This window comes from Erpetoichthys calabaricus, chromosome 3, assembly GCF_900747795.2.
Source record: "Erpetoichthys calabaricus chromosome 3, fErpCal1.3, whole genome shotgun sequence".
In the NCBI taxonomy this organism is placed as follows: Eukaryota; Metazoa; Chordata; class Cladistia; order Polypteriformes; family Polypteridae; genus Erpetoichthys; species Erpetoichthys calabaricus.
The window spans coordinates 90,296,036-90,313,089 of NC_041396.2; the positions used below are offsets into that span (position 1 = coordinate 90,296,036).

At 36.0% G+C, this 17,054-nt stretch overlaps 1 protein-coding gene across 2 annotated transcripts in view; it reads left to right on the plus strand.

Moving 5' to 3' along the window:
* ahcyl1 (adenosylhomocysteinase-like 1) overlaps nt 1-17,054 on the plus strand; it is a 123,097-nt gene that overhangs the window by 101,673 nt on the left and 4,370 nt on the right. Inside the window, exons 10-16 of one of the 2 annotated variants that reach the window (XM_028797110.2) lie at nt 5,061-5,149; nt 5,321-5,391; nt 12,501-12,595; nt 12,696-12,794; nt 12,970-13,038; nt 14,017-14,095; nt 14,421-14,545. In XM_028797110.2, coding sequence (XP_028652943.1) covers nt 5,061-5,149; nt 5,321-5,391; nt 12,501-12,595; nt 12,696-12,794; nt 12,970-13,038; nt 14,017-14,095; nt 14,421-14,545 — 627 coding nt within the window. Of the gene's footprint in view, nt 1-5,060; nt 5,150-5,320; nt 5,392-12,500; nt 12,596-12,695; nt 12,795-12,969; nt 13,039-14,016; nt 14,096-14,420; nt 14,546-17,054 lie in introns of those variants that run through there. The other variant, XM_028797109.2, reaches the window with a different exon arrangement.

Genomic DNA, 17,054 nt, shown 5'->3' on the forward strand with positions numbered 1-17,054 from the left:
AACAAAGTAAGTCCTTATGTGCCAGTGAAAGCCAAACAAAGTTGTGCAATCACCACTTTGTTGTACATCAAGATAGTGGACTTTATTTAATTTGCTGTTTTGCACCTTTTAAAATATTCCAACCAAGTGTACAAGTAAAGTCATTCTGGGGGGGCCTGAAACATTTACATTAGTCTGCTTAGCAGGCGCTTTGTCCAGAGCGACTTACAAAAGAGAGCAACATAATTTAGTAAACATCAGTCTGGGGGTTTACAAGACAAGGTTACACTATTTATCATCAAAGAGCTCTAAACCTAACAGAACACAAATCTAGTTAATCTTTCCTTAGTTACAAGAACCTATCAAAGCCGTTATCAATTAGACTGATATTCACATAACAAGGGTATTCAGTTACTTCTTAAACACAATGAGGGAGTGAGCAGTTCGGATGGAGGTGGGCAGCTCATTGCACTAATTTGGAGCGACACATGAAAACAAATATGGACTGAGATTTGATGCCACCCAGAGGTGTACTGCTAAAAGGATCCATTGAGTGTAGCAAACTGAAAAGAGGAGTGACATTGAACACCAGACATGCCCCTGCTTTTGCCTTATCTGCAGCGGGTTGGTAACACATGCAGGTACTCCTGCCAGTAGAGAGTTCCAGAAGTCCAGACGTGATTACTGAACCAGGAGTTGTGTTGCGTACTCTTGTCATATATGGTCTGATCTTGCAGTTGTTATACAGAATGAATCTACAAAACCATTAGGCAGTTGTAACTTAGTCAGCGAAGGGTAGCTGGTCATCAGTCACCTCTCCAGGGTTTCATACTGACTTGGTGAGTGTTAGCTATTATAAGCCTAGCTGAACAGAAATAAGGTGTTGAATAGAGGGGATGGCTGGGATAACAGGGAGGTCCATCTTTGCCAGGTTGAGCTGGAGATGGTGCTCCTTCATCCAGGTTAAGATATCAGGAGGTATGCCAAGATTTTACCTGTTACTACATGGTTCTCTGTAATGAATGACAGGTAGATCTTTTTGTGTCTTTGACATAGTACTGATCCGAGAAACTATGGAACTGGAAAATAGGGCCCAGTGAAGGTGGTGTACAGAGAAAAGACGAGAGGACCCAGTGCTGATCCTTGGGACATCCCTGTGCTTACCTTATGCGCCTTTCACATCTGTCCTCCCCAGGGCACATGGTAGGATTCTAACCACATGAGAGCAGTCCCTGTGATGCTACAGTCAGAAAAGCTAGCAAGAGGAATCTGAAGGTTGACTGTGGTGGAAAAGAGATATATAAGAATGAGGGCAGATGAAATGTTGGTAGTTCTAGCCAGCTTTAATGTGTCTAGCACAGTCGGCAGAATAGTCTCAGTAGAATAACGCCTATTGAAACCCAACTGAACATCATTAGAAAGATCCTGTCATCTGAACTACTGGAATAAAAGACTAAGAATCAATACTGATTTGTATACAGTATATTCCTACAAGACTATGACCGTGTTGTATATTGACCCAATAATTAGCACAAAAAGCTACTGATTGTTTTTGCTCCTGGGTTATCTGGAAATTGGTGCAATTGCTGTAAGTAGAATATAGAAACTTGTGTTGGTTAAACCATTATTAATATTTTAAAAAGTACAACAACATTTCCAATTAATTTCCGCATTCAATTCAAAATTCTTCTGTTAACTTTTAAGGCTATCCACAACCTTGCCCCTCCATATCTGTCTGACCTCCTCCATATTGCCATTCCCTCCCGCACCCTTAGATCCTCTTCTTCCATCCACTTGACTGACCCCTTCGTCTGTCTTGCCACTCAGGGAGCAGAGCATTCAGTTGCTCTGCTCCCCAGCTCTGGAACTCACTACCACCTGAGCTTAGAAATATTGAATCATTTTCACTTTTCAAATCTAAACTTAAAACTCATTTGTTTAAGACTGCTTTTTCTCTTTGATTACAATTGCTCTGATTTTAATTTTTGTATTTTAGTTTTGTTTATAATCTGTGTTTTATCTATTGTTCGGTGTCCTTGAGTGTTTAGAAAGGCGCCCACAAATAAATAAAATGTATTATTATTATTAACATTTATGGAGCTTTTACATTTACTTTACAGTCTCTGTATAATTGATTTTGTTGACTTTGAAGAGTAAAGCAAGTTAACAAACCCATATGGATATTGTTATACAGCATGATATTTTATTATTTAGTTCACTCCTCCAGTTTCAAAATGCTTAATACAGCTGTAGGTAACAGGAGACCAAAGCCTATTTCATCATCCATATGAAAGTCAGGAACCAACCTTTCACTCTCCACAGCACATCCATGCACTCCTCCATACTCACTTTTATTGGATCAGTTTGTTTAAGTATATGGGTTTAGTCAACCAAAAATGTAAGTCATTGGCATATGGGAGGAAAACTGACACATAGTGAAATTTGAACAGATACAAAAAAAAGGAGACTTTGCCTAATGAAATGGCTATAAAGCAATCCGTATAGTATATGGTATCAGTATACAGTGCATCCGGAAAGTATTCACAGCGCATCACTTTTTCCACATTTTGTTATGTTACAGCCTTATTCCAAAATGGATTAAATTCATTTTTTTCCTCAGAATTCTACACACAACACCCCATAATGACAACATGCAAAAAGTTTACTTGAGATTTTTGCAAATTTATTAAAAATAAAAAAATTGAGAAAGCACATAAGTATTCACAGCCTTTGTCATGAAGCTCAAAACTGAGCTCAGGTGCATCCTGTTGCCCCTGATCATCCTTGAGATGTTTCTGCAGCTTAATTGGAGTCCACCTGTGGTAAATTCAGTTGATTGGACATGATTTGGAAAGGCACACACCTGTCTATATAAGGTCCCACAGTTGACAGTTCATGTCAGAGCACAAACCAAGCATGAAGTCAAAGGAATTGTCTGTAGACCTCCGAGACAGGATTGTCTCGAGGCACAAATCTGGGGAAGGTTACAGAAAAATTTCTGCTGCTTTGAAGGTCCCAATGAGCACAGTGGCCTCCGTCATCCGTAAGTGGAAGAAGTTCGTAACCACCAAGAGTCTTCCTAGAGCCACCCGGCCATCTAAATTGAGCGATCGGGGGAGAAGAGCCTTAGTCAGGGAGGTGACCAAGAACCCGATGGTCACTCTGTCAGAGCTCCAGAGGTCCTCTGTGGAGAGAGGAGAACCTTCCAGAAGGACAACCATCTCTGCAGCAATCCACCAATCAGGCCTGTATGGTAGAGTGGCCAGATGGAAGCCACTCCTTAGTAAAAGGCACATGGCAGCCCGCCTGGAGTTTGCCAAAAGGCACCTGAAGGACTCTTTGACCATGAGAAAGAAAATTCTCTGGTCTGATGAGACAAAGATTGAACTCTTTGGTGTGAATGCCAGGTGTCACGTTTGGAGGAAACCAGGCACCGCTCATCACCAGGCCAATACCATTCCTACAGTGAAGCATGGTGGTGGCAGCATCATGCTGTGGGGATGTTTTTCAGCGGCAGGGACTGGGAGACTAGTCAGGATAAAGGGAAAGATGACTGCAGCAATGTACAGAGACATCCTGGATGAAAACCTGCTCCAGAGCGCTCTTGACCTCCGACTGGGGTGCCGGTTCATCTTTCAGCAGGACAACGACCCTAAGCACACAGCCAAGATATCAAAGGAGTGGCTTCAGGACAACTCTGTGAATGTCCTTGAGTGGCCGAGCCAGAGCCCAGACTTGAATCCGATTGAACATCTCTGGAGAGATCTTAAAATGGCTGTGCACCGACGCTTCCCATCCAACCTGATGGAGCTTGAGAGGTGCTGCAAAGAGGAATGGGCGAAACTGGCCAAGGATAGGTGTGCCAAGCTTGTGGCATCATATTCAAAAAGACTTGAGGCTGTAATTGCTGCCAAAGGTGCATCGACAAAGTATTGAGCAAAGGCTGTGAATACTTATGTACATGTGATTTCTCAGTTTTTTTATTTTTAATAAATTTGCAAAAACCTCAAGTAAACTTTTTTCACATTGTCATTATGGGGTGTTGTGTGTAGAATTCTGAGGAAAAAAATGAATTTAATCCATTTTGGAATAAGGCTGTAACATAACAAAATGTGGAGAAAGTGATGCGCTGTGAATACTTTCCGGATGCACTGTATAAACATAGTCAGTCATTCATTCTCCAACCCGCTATATCCTAACACAGGGTCATGTGGGTCTTTTGGAGCCAATCCCAGCCAGCACAGGGCGCAAGGCAGGAACAAATCCCTGGGCAGGGCGCCAGCCCACCACAGGGCACACAGACACACACACCAGTCACACACTAGGGACAATTTAGGATTGCCAACGCACCTAACCTGCATGTCTTTGGACTGTGGGAGGAAACCCACGCAGACACGAGGAGAACATGCAAACTCCATGCAGGGAGGACCCGGGAAGCGAACCCAGGACTCCTTACTGCGAGGCAGCAGTGCTACCACTGCGCCACCATGCCACCCATAAACATAGTATAGTAAGTAATTTTAGAAGACTTACTTTTTATATAAATAATGCCTGAGCAAATCTAGTTTTTACTTTTCTCTTGAATATATTTTTATCATTCTAATCAGTAGCTTAAACCACCACGTTTTACAGGAAAAAATACAATTCTTGAACTTGCTTAATCTAAATCAGAGTCATGGTTCCAAGACTCGCTCTCAGAAGCTTCTGGTGCAAGGTAGGAGTCATTTTAATCTAATCTAATTTTTGGACTGGGCACCAATGTACTGCAGAACCCAGTACACACGCACACAAGAGCAATTTAGAATCATCAGTCACCCTAATATTCTGAGAAAAACCCATACAGAAAAGGGAAGGATGTGCAAATTCCACACATTCAGTGAGAAGGTATGGGATTCAAATGCAGGATCCATAAGCCAGTGCTGCAAATGACAATACCACCATTTAAATTAATTTTCATGTTACCTATTCATCCTTTTAAATTTTTTTTGATGTTCTTCATAATGTATTGAAATATCAATAACAGTATGCTGTAAAGTCTATTTTTTAATAAGTTATTGACAGTGTTATCCTGTTTATTTCAGGTAGGCAAGGGTTGTTGTGCTGCACTAAAAGCACTAGGGGCCATTGTGTATATCACAGAGATTGATCCCATTTGTGCTTTACAAGCCTGGTAAGTGATTAATATTGTAAAGCTCCTGAGATTCACTACTAAGAACAGAAACATTGAAAGAAGGAAAAGTTATTTTTAATTTCCATATAGATGAATCATTTGCCTTTTTTTCTGGATATAGAAGGTAATTTAAGATGTTTATTCATGTTTTGTTTTTAATTCTTTTTACAGTATGGATGGATTCAGGGTAGTAAAGCTCAATGAAGTAATCCGCCAGGTTGATGTTGTCATTACCTGCACAGGTAATTTTTTTTATGTAAATATTACATATTTTGAACTGTTTATGCTTGAAGAAATATCTTGTAGCCCGAGTGAATTATAAATTCAGAATACCATGTCTAAAGAGGCAAATTTATCTGCTTAAAAAAATTGCAGTTTTTAAAAAGTGTACCAGGAGACAACACACATAAACGATTGCCAGATGACTATCTTACTGTGTAGGGCTTTCACTGTGTACTATGGAAATGAACACATTGAGAATAAATGCAGAGGTCTCTGTTAACTACTAATTATTTAGTTGTAGCTGGGAAGAATATTGATTATAAATGGTTGTTTCAGGTGTGATTAAAAAAAAAATGGGAACTAAACTAATTTCTGAGGAAATGTTAAGTTTACTAGTTAATTAGACTGATCTGTTTGAAATGATTTATATTATTTACAGCTTGGACTCTTAGATTGTCTGTTATTTGTTAAGTGTCTCAGTTAGATGTCATTCATAGACCACTTTAAATTGTAAAAAATAAAAAAGTGAGATACATTACAAACCCCTTTAAAACATCTGAAAAGTGAAGTAATGGAAGCCTTGAGTGTATTAGAATTGCTTGAATTTTATACCATTTGGAGTTCATGCAGAGATTGTTTTGGAATACTGTCAGAGAATATTTCAATAGCCCACATAGAAAGAATTTAACTATGAAAAGGCCTAGGCACAAAAACTTTTATATATCCATCCATCCATTCATTTTCCAACACTGCTTATCCAGAGTAAGGTTTAGTGTTATATATATTTATTTATATATTTATATATATATATAATATCTCAGGGACCAATTCAGCATTGTCAGTCCACCAGACCAGCATGTCTTTGGACTGTATGAGGCAGTTCATGTGTACACGGGGAGAACATGCAGGCCCAGTGCAATAAGCATCCAGGACATGCACCCTGGTCTAATTCTTGCAAGGTAGCAGCCCTTCCACTGCGGCAAACTTTTAAATATTTAGCGCATAACTATACTATTCATGTAGAGATGCCCTGTTACTAACTCGTCAATCTTAATTTCATTTTTACCTGAATCTGTCACTTGAAATCTATAAAATAAGTTCATGTATGACTTTACAGTATTAAACAAAGTTAGGAGCACAGCCTTTCCACTGTTCCATATGAGTAATGGAAGAGCTACACATCACCCTTTTAAAAAGTCTTTTAGGACAGTGCACATTCTAGTCACCTTTGGCAACATGCAGTTTTACACACAGTCTGTGCTAGAGCTAACTGTTCACTTAACATGCAGTACCTAAAGTGATGAGGCATAATATTGTGTTGATTCAGCTATAAAAAGAAAAGTACAATCAGTTTGTTAGTTTTGTGAATCAGACCTTGGTCACCCATTTCCACACAATGCACGCTTTTTTTGCTTCCAGTGGCATGTTTTTTTTATGTTTTTTTTTTTTTTATTTTACCCTTAATAATTTAGCTTAATAATCATTTAGCCATGAAAATGACCATAGACTATGGTTCATCCATATTACTTACTATAAACTCTTGTTAGGCATTATTTACTTAATCATTCCCTGATGCATATGCACACTCTTTTTATGAAACAAATAATGCTAATGTAGCGCTGTGAAGATGGGGTTTGTGTAGAATATACAAAAATTACTGTAAAATAAGACACATGCAGCATGTCATGAACAAGCGTCCTTGTTTATTGAATATACTGAAGCTGACACGTAGGATACAGTGGTGTGAAAAACTATTTGCCCCCTTCCTGATTTCTTATTCTTTTGCATGTTTGTCACACAAAATGTTTCTGATCATCAAACACATTTAACCATTAGTCAAATATAACACAAGTAAACACAAAATGCAGTTTTTAAATGATGGTGTTTATTATTTAGGGAGAAAAAAAATCCAAATCCGCCTTGTAGAATGAAACAATCATTTAACAGTTATTTGTAATTGGGCATTAACAGCATATCTGCACTGTGAGAAGAAAATACCACAGATCGTTGCAAAGATCGCTCAGCAATTTCACTTGTGAGCTACTGACTCATGGTGATTCAATGTATGTAAAAAGGATGGTTAGGGAATGTGTTTCTCTGGAGGAATGTTTTGGAAAAATTACATAAATATGGAAATAAATAAATGTACTGGGAAATGTGACAATAAATAATGAAGTAAAATGTCAGTATAAACAATTAAATGCATCACAAATTATGTTTTTGTTGCTTATTTTTAATGTATTTATTCTTTTATTTATTCAGTGACACCATATGCAACCTGAAATAAATATGCCTTGAAAACTAAGGTTAGGGTTTGTATGGGTTCTGGGAAACCTGGAAAGTCATGAAAAATTAACAAGCAAAAATCTAGTACTGAAAAGTCCTTAAAATTAAAAATTTAAATGGCACTTATAAATAATGGAAAATATTAACGAGGATTCCAATAATCAAATGTCAAGATAAAACATCAGATATTTTGCCAACAAAACACCCACATCTTGCATTAATATCACATTTAATGACATTGCGCATTAGTGTTCCCTTGCATTGTGTTCTTTGTGCAACTGCATATATGAACTGATATAGATATATAGTGGATGTTAGCCTGCACATTGAATTATTAGCTTTGAGTTAGAATTAAGAGGTAAATAGCAAGATTAATTACATTGTGTATATTATAATAATAATAATTCATTACATTTATATAGCGCTTTTCTCAGTACTCAAAGCTCTATTCACACAGAGAGGAACCGGGAAGCTAACCCACATTAGACATATTACTGTGATTTATTGAGCATTCAGAATGCCAGGAAAGTGTGTCTTTCACTTGAAATGGTTGGATAATGCTGACAACAAAGATTGGCTTCAGTAAAACAAATATGTCAGAGTGCTATTACTGTATGACTTTTGGAATATGGGCCTAGTTCATTTGAAAAGCCATATTAAATGACATAAACATAGCAAAATGAAGAAGAGTAAGGAAACAAGTAATTCTGTTATGATTTTTTTTAACCTTTTGTGTGGCTATCATCACATCTGACCGCCGCACTGCAAGTTGTTCAAGTGACAGTGGATCAGTGCCTGTAGTGAGAGTTCTAGTCAGGTTAGTGACTGAATGTGAATTTTCCGAAATCCTCTCGGTTTTAAATGTGATGGCCAAGCATTGTTCAGAGAAGACAAAGACATGGGTAACCTTTTACAGGAAATGTTTCCTGATCACGAGAGAGAGTCCTAAAGTGTGTGGATATCCTTCCCAAGGTATACCTCGTGCTTTTCATCTGTAGCAATTTACTACCTGATATATGGAAAAATTATTTTTTTATTGTCATTAGCCTAATTTGCTAGCATTTCAACTCAGTAAAGTTTCTGTATTTTTATGTGCTCTGTAAAGTATTGTTTGTAAAGAGTCCTCGAACAAACATGCTAATTTCATCATTTCTTTGTGTGTTTTGCTTGCGCACACCGGAATTATTGGCAAGAGCTGGCTCTGTGCACACCACATATATAATGACACGTTCTTTTTCCAGAAAATGTTATATCTATTTTTAAAATATAGCAGCTGTGCCTAAAATTGCATTAATAGCTTGTAACTGCAATATTACACTGAGTAAATATTGTGAGCATCAATGTCAACTTTCAAGTGGTCAGCAATTTAAAATTGAGTGTATATGTGTTCTTATTAGGTTTATGTAGTTTTGCTGTGTATAATCAGAACCAGAGTGTAAAATAGCCCGGAATTCTTGTGCTTGTTGGTACTAGAACGGTGATAAAAAGTCCTTAAGTTTGAAATGTATTAAAATCTATGAACCCTGTTAGATGTCATTTTCATCCATCAAAGTTAAGAGAGTGGGTTTCAGTGAATGTTGGGTAGTTCAGAAAGTACAGTATAGTAGCAGGAAAATGCAAGTTTGATTAATAACTACATTTAATGTGTTTTAGCAGGCACAGGTGGTCTTATATGCATTTCCTATGTAGGCTACTGGATTACGTCACATCTTACAAGCAGAGAAGTCTTTTTTTTTTTTCTTTTTTTTTTTTTTTTTTTGTGAAGCACTGTATTTTCAAGGGTTGCATTAGCTTTTTTTTTCCCCATGTGCTTTACAGTTACATTGCGACCAAAAAATACAGATAAGAAAACTATAAATGTATTTTTAATACGTATTAGAATATTTTTACTATATCATAACATTCTGAACTAATCTGTGGGAAGACAGATTGCTTTACATAAAGCCATTTTTATTCAAAAACTTTGTTGCAGTAAGTTTTTCTAAAGGGAGTGTTGCAGACAGAGAAGAAATTTAATAAATATGTTGTATATTTTTCTGTTGACATTATGTCTGTCTGTCTATCTGCATAAAACAACTCTGCTCCCACTGGTTCACTTTTATGAGTTGTCAGTTGTACTTTGCTATTTATTTTTTGATAATGAGAGCACACTTGAGCAGTGCACTTAATTTATTCAAACAGTCCATTGAGTGTGGCAGCTGGAACTTCCAGTCATACCGTGCTCTACTCAAGGGATAGAACAATGTTTCTGCAATGGAACGAAACTCTGACCAGCAAAAGCTGCGGAATGATATTAAATGTGAATAAAAAATGTTTTTAATTATTTAGGTATATAAATCGCCAGTGCTAAATTCACTCTTATAGTGTTAAATTAACAAGTATATTGTATAAAGAACTGCTGGATTCATATGTACACTTTAACTGCTATTTTAATTCATTACATTTATATATTTACCAATGGTGTTTTTGCTGCATAAAAAGAACAAAGCGCTCCTTTAGCTTATCTGATACACATGTAGCAGTTCATATTCATACATACATTCATACATCTGCCTTATGGTGATCGCTTCCTGCGTCCTAATCTGACTAGACATGGTCTTAGGTTTAAAAGAACAAGTCACTGTGATATCTTTAATCTTACTTTTTCAATTTTTTTAATATTTTGGGGGGATCATCACAAACTAGTAGCAGCAAATATTCCAGTGAATGCTGTTTTTTTCAAGAAAGTGCTTAATTTTCAGTCAGTTACAAAGTATTATGATTTTAATTGTAATTATTTATAAGCGTATTATAAGACACTCAACAGGTTAGTGCAGGCTACAGTCTAATCATTTCAAAAACTGTCAGTAGTACTAGGGTGTTGTATTGTGTTAGCCATTAAGAATGAAGTGAGAGGTCAAGCAAAATGACATCTTTTGTTGACTAACCAAAAAGATTACAATATGCAAGCTTTCGAGGCAACTCTTGCCTGAAGAAGGGGCCTGAGTTGCCTCGAAAGCTTGCATATTGTAATCTTTTTAGTGAGCCAATAAAAGGTGTCATTTTGCTTGACTTCTCACTAAAAACTGTCAACAAATACAATTATTGGAAACATTTACTGATTGTTGATGTGTAAAAATGAGTCAGTGTGAAGCTCAGAGAAAGAAATCAAACCTTTGGTTTTCAAAGCTTATCGTTTAAGAAAATGTATATAAATGTTAAATGTGGCAAAAGGTGGTAGTTAAAGTAGATTTTGGTTCATTTAAATATGTTTTGTTTTAGCCATTGTTTCTCCACTGGCTTATGTTTAAATGTCTTTTTCTGTCTTTTTTGTTAATTTTTTGGCAATTGGTTGTGATTTTTTCTATTAATGTTGGTCTGTCCATTTATTATTTATCTAATTATGTTTTTAATATATATTATTATTTTCATTTATTATTACTTTCTGTATGTAATTATGTTCCCTTGTGTTTTGTGGGGGGGCCCCCCCAAGAGACAAGGCCACCATTACCTCACCAGTAAATAACTGCACAAGCCTATAAAGGCAGGCAGGGAAGGTGAGTTCCTGGTGGTTCATTTGAATGTGCTTTGTGGAGTTGAGTCTTATTTTGAGTTTTGCTATTCCATTGCTTTCCTTGGATTTACTGATTTTTTTTTCCCTTCTGTTTCTGGACTTCGAAAATGGATTGTTGTATTGCAGCTTGGTAGCTCTGGATTGCCTTTTAGGAAAACCTTCTTTTTAATAAAACAATGGTTTATTAGCAAAATAAGAAAATAAACAAATATTTAAAAAAGCACAACTAAAGTAATTGCCCCAAGGAACCCTTAAGAAGGTGTATATAATTACAATTACAAGTTATGTGATTTTATTATTACAAAATTACAAGTTGTAGTTGAACTGCTGCATTGTTCTGGCATGTTGAATTTAGTAGACAAATGGTGGCAGCACTTTTATCGCAGAAAAAGGTGTACAGTAATCCCTCCTCCATCGCGGGGGTTGCGTTCCAGAGCCACCCGCGAAATAGGAAAATCCGCGAAGTAGAAACCATATGTTTATATGGTTATTTTTAGAATGTCATGCTTGGGTCACAGATTTGCGCAGAAACACAGGAGGTTGTAGAGAGACAGGAACGTTATTCAAACACTGCAAACAAACATTTGTCTCTTTTTCAAAAGTTTAAACTGTGCTCCATGACAAGACAGAGATGACAGTTCTGTCTCACAATTAAAAGAATGCAAACATATCTTCCTTTTCAAAGGAGTGCAAAGCAAGCAGTCAAAAAAAAAATCAATAGGGCTTTTTGGCTTTTAAGTATGCGAAGCACCGCCGGTACAAAGCTGTTGAAGGCGGCAGCTCACACCCCCTCTGTCAGGAGCAGGAAGAGACAGAGAGAGAGCCACAGAAAAACAAAGTCAAAAATCAATACGTGCCCTTTGAGCTTTTAAGTATGCGAAGCACTGTGCAGCATGTCCTTCAGGAAGCAGCTGCACACAGTCCCCCTGCTCACACCCCCCTACGTCAGCGCAAGAGAGAGAGAGAGAGAGAAAGTAAGTTGGGTAGCTTCTCAGCCATCTGCCAATAGCGTCCCTTGTATGAAATCAACTGGGCAAACCAACTGAGGAAGCATGTGCCAGAAATTAAAAGACCCATTGTCCGCAGAAACCCGCGAAGCAGCGAAAAATCCGCGATATATATTTAAATATGCTTACATATAAAATCCGCGATGGAGTGAAGCCGCGAAAGGCGAAGCGCGATATAGCGAGGGATCACTGTATACAATTTCTGACAAAAAGAAAAGCCTTTCCAAATAATTGTGTAATCTCAAGCTCCACAATTTTGTCTTAACTAATTTTTTAATTTTAGGAAATAAAAATGTCGTTATAAGGGAACACTTGGATCGCATGAAAAATGGATGCATTGTCTGTAACATGGGTCATTCCAATACAGAAATTGATGTTGTAAGTAGTCTTCATAAAGTTTTGCATGAATAAAAATATTGACTACACAGCTTTTATTTGAAACTGCAATTTCTTTATTTCTTGATTGGCTGCATTTTAGACCAGCCTGCGTACACCTGAGCTCACTTGGGAAAGAGTGCGGTCCCAAGTAGACCATGTTATCTGGCCAGATGGCAAGAGAGTGGTGCTGCTGGCTGAGGTAAGAGCACTGCAGTTTTGTTAATTATAAAACTAGGAAAAATATTTATTTAGTAACTGTGTATTTAATAGATTGATTTTGTCCCATTTAAAATTATTTTTTTCTTCCTTGCAAAAATGCATTTGGGTATGTCTTGTGATTTGAGTTGTAATAAATAGTTTGCTTAATTTTGTAGGGACGCCTCCTGAACTTGAGCTGTTCTACTGTCCCTACCTTTGTGCTATCAATCACAGCCACCACACAAGTAAGTAGGTTTATTTTTAATTTTATATCATATTGGGTAATGTCATTTTTATGGATGTTCACTTAGTAATCCTTATACATGTAGGAAGTATTTATAAATGTTTATACAGGGAATGTTTGGTCAGTTTAATTGTGTACTCCATCTTGATTGTACTTTTTAGAAGGGGCTGCGCACTACTTGGAGTTAATTTTTTAAAACAGGAATTAGATGGTTATATTTGGCAGTTGTTGAATGAAATTATATTTGTGCCACAATTAATTGAGCCTTTTATAGTTGAAGAGATTGATACTGAATTGTCTGTAGGGCAGAGATCAAGAGTCTTCCTCTACTAGGTTGTTTCATCAAGCTTAAGTATTATCAAAGAATAATATTTGTATTGTGGATTTTTTTCTGTAGTAATGTCATTCCCTTGTGTGTTTAAATCTGTGAGTCTGTTGATCTTCATTGAATTAAGTGACTTTCTGCCAATAAGTGTTTAGATTTGAGCATCAAAAAATAAATATTACCAATAAGCTGAATAATGTGAATTTTTTAACAGAGAAAACGAAGATTATGCTTACTAATAATGTTTAGGTTAACTACTGTACAGAATATGAACTCTTTAATATACAGAATAAATTACAAAAAAAATATATCCCTAAACTTGTGTTGTAAGCAGGAACATTTTCTTTAGCAGCAAAGATATCAAGTTGGTCTGTATTTGTACATTCTCCAATTCTTGTTCAGCTCCTTTTAGAGTAAACCTTTAGAAAATCCAGCTTTTTCTGATTGCCACTTTCAATTATATAGTTTTAACATTTCTACACATTGTTCTGTTCTTGAGTCTTTCAGATGTGCTTTTGTTTTAATAATTTTTGTCATTTGGTTAGTTTGAATTATACAGTCAGTTGCAGATAAAACACAGGCATTGATTTCTGGTTTTCACTTTGTGAATTCTTAAGCTATACTAAATGTAACTTTTTTGCTTCCATTTAATAGGCTCTGGCGTTGATAGAGCTTTACAATGCACCCGAAGGACGTTATAAACAGGATGTATATTTACTTCCAAAAAAGATGGGTAGGTTCATATTATAGTTTATGTAGAGCTCTTACTAGCTTGTTTTGAAAGTAACAGAGATGTTTCATTTTCTGCGTAATAAATATTAGAATAAACTTTCTAGCACAAAATTACAAATATTTATTTCAGTATTCTATCAAATGGAAATTTTGAGTTGAAGAGGTTACAGTTATATTTATTTGGCAAATGATTGTATGCATAGTTGGTTTTTATTCCCTCGGGTAAATTGATTTCCACCTCCTGCCTTCCATTCAGTGAAATTAAACTTGCCTATCTGATCATTATGTTTTGAAATGTTTTATTATTTTTTATATCTGAAATTCAGATGAATATGTTGCCAGTCTACATCTGCCTTCATTTGATGCTCATCTCACAGAATTGTCAGATGAACAAGCCAAATACCTGGGACTCAATAAAAATGGACCATTCAAACCAAACTACTACAGGTAAATATGCACAGATGAAATAATCTGATGAAAAACTAATTAAAAAAGCAATAAGAGTAATTTCATCTGTAAAGTGTGTTAGTATTTTTTAATATAAAGATCATTTCTATGTGGAAAATGAGTGGAAATAAAGCTGAACACTTTTTTTTTTCTTGCACTCCATTTAGCAAAAGTAATTGAAAGGTATTTTTAGACTGCAAGTTCTCAAATGTCTTTGTGAATGCACTTTAGCATTATGTTTCCTGTTTGGCTTTATTATATCCATGTGGCATACTGACATATCTATTAGAACAATCATTGCATTCACGATAGCTTTTTAAAACACCTCTTTCATCCCAAGCCCTTATGATCTGAACACATATTAGATTTTTTATTCATGTTTAGTTTGTTTATATCAGCATTGTGGACCTCTTTTTAAGAATTCCAAACAACCACTTTAACTTAGTTCTTTGTTGTTCATATACTCTTTCAGTAGTAGAAAATATATATTATTTTAAGACTGATGTAATTTGGCTAGAAGGAGTGTTACAAAATATTATATATAATCTTTAATATATTTGTAAATAATTATATATAAGTATTATATATTCCCCATGTTCTTAGATATTTAAGTAATTCCTATACACATAGAATAAACTAATATCCTCTAGTCCTCACAAAGTGCTAAAATGAAAAACTCTAACCTCACGTGTCAAAGAACAAATAACAAAATTAGTTTTTCATTATTTACATACATGAGGCCAACAGTGTGAGATTATGGTTAACATTGATGCATCATCAGATTCAGCTTTCTGTGCCTTTGCCTGCTGGTTTTATGTTGAGTTTTACATTCTGCCAGTGTCTGTGTGGGTTTTTCTCCAATTACTGAAATTCTCCTGCCACATCCCCAAAGATGTGTGTTACAATTGCAGCTTCAGTGTTCTGATGTATCTGAAATGTTGAGTATGTGATTGTGCAAGCCCTTGACAACTCAAAGAGCCAATTCAAGTGCATTTAAAAAAATATACCTATGTGAAAATTAAAGTCGAATATTTTATCATATGTGATTGATCAGGTTTCTTAAACTTGATTGTGATTTAGGAATAAGGATCATGTAACTGTCAAATATGTAAGAGTTACTTGTAAATCAGTCTATTTTCATTCTTTTCTGTTTCTGAGAATTTTAGTGCTTTAACCATTTTATTACATACCTGGACTTTTGCAAAGCTTTGTATAGCAGCCATTTAAATCCATCTCTCCATAAACTCAACATGGAATAAAACTGAAGGCTTCTATTCAACATTATTCCACATTTGCCTTCTGATATACTTAAGGCTTCAAGTTAACATTATTCCTCTTTTCAACAGTTCAGATTGGTTCTTCATTGATCATCATATTCTGTTTAAATATTTGTGAAACATGCTATCTGACTGAGCCAGTGTTAAGAAAAATGCTATCTGACCGAGCCAGTGTTAAGAAATAACAACCAGATAATCCAACGGTCCCAGCTGTTCATGGTATATACCCCTTAGAAGAGATGTATGCAAATAACCAGCGAGCATGATTATTTCCCCCATAAAAATTTAGTTCCCCAAATATTTCGTCACGTGGTGATTCATCGTGTGGTGGGTGTGGCAACATACTGTATCAGTGCATGCTTCCAACCTCCTCCTCCTCTTCCTCCTCCTTGGATAAGTGTAGATTACCAATATTTTTCTATGCTTCCACTATGTACGTTGTTGTAATTGTCAGAGATCTCCTGACATAGGTTGAATATCATCATCTATCCAGAACACAATGAAAGTCCCACATTCTCCCAGTAAATAAGTTGTCATCTAGCAATTGTTCCTCATAGAACAAAAAAATGCATATGAATGTACAACTGAATCAGAATGCTAAATTTACAATGTAACATTAGACAACATTTATACAAGCCCAAACAGTTTAAAGTGTGCAACATATACATGAAGAAAAAATTACCTATACAAGTAATGGCAACATCAAAAAAATAACTTCTTTGAATTTCACTATTCTAAATCCACCCATATTAATTAAAAAAATAAAGCAACATTCAGAAGCCATGTTTGAAAAGTTAAGTTAATGTTTCTTGTTTTCATGTCAATTAAAAAGTTCATTAGAGCCAGGCTTCGCTAATCTCTTGTTTAGTTGATGTAAAAGCAGACCATTAACAATTCATTCTGGAGCAGTCATGTTTGTGTAAACGCCACATCAAGCATAAAAACCATCTGCAATGATCTCAGAGACATAATTTTTGCTGCTCATCGGTCTGGAAAGATTAAAAAAGGTCAGTTTCAAACAATTTAAAGAGGTCTTTCATTCTACGGGCAGAATTCAAGGCAGTTGCCAGCATTCTCTTTAGGCAGCATCTCTGCAAATTCACTCAAAGACCAGACTATGTAATTGCACAAGAAATTTCAGAGAACACAAAATTTCCATCTATGGATCTACAGGCCTCTTTTTAACATGATAAATATTACAGTTCTACTATCAGAATAAGGCTCTCAGGTATGCCT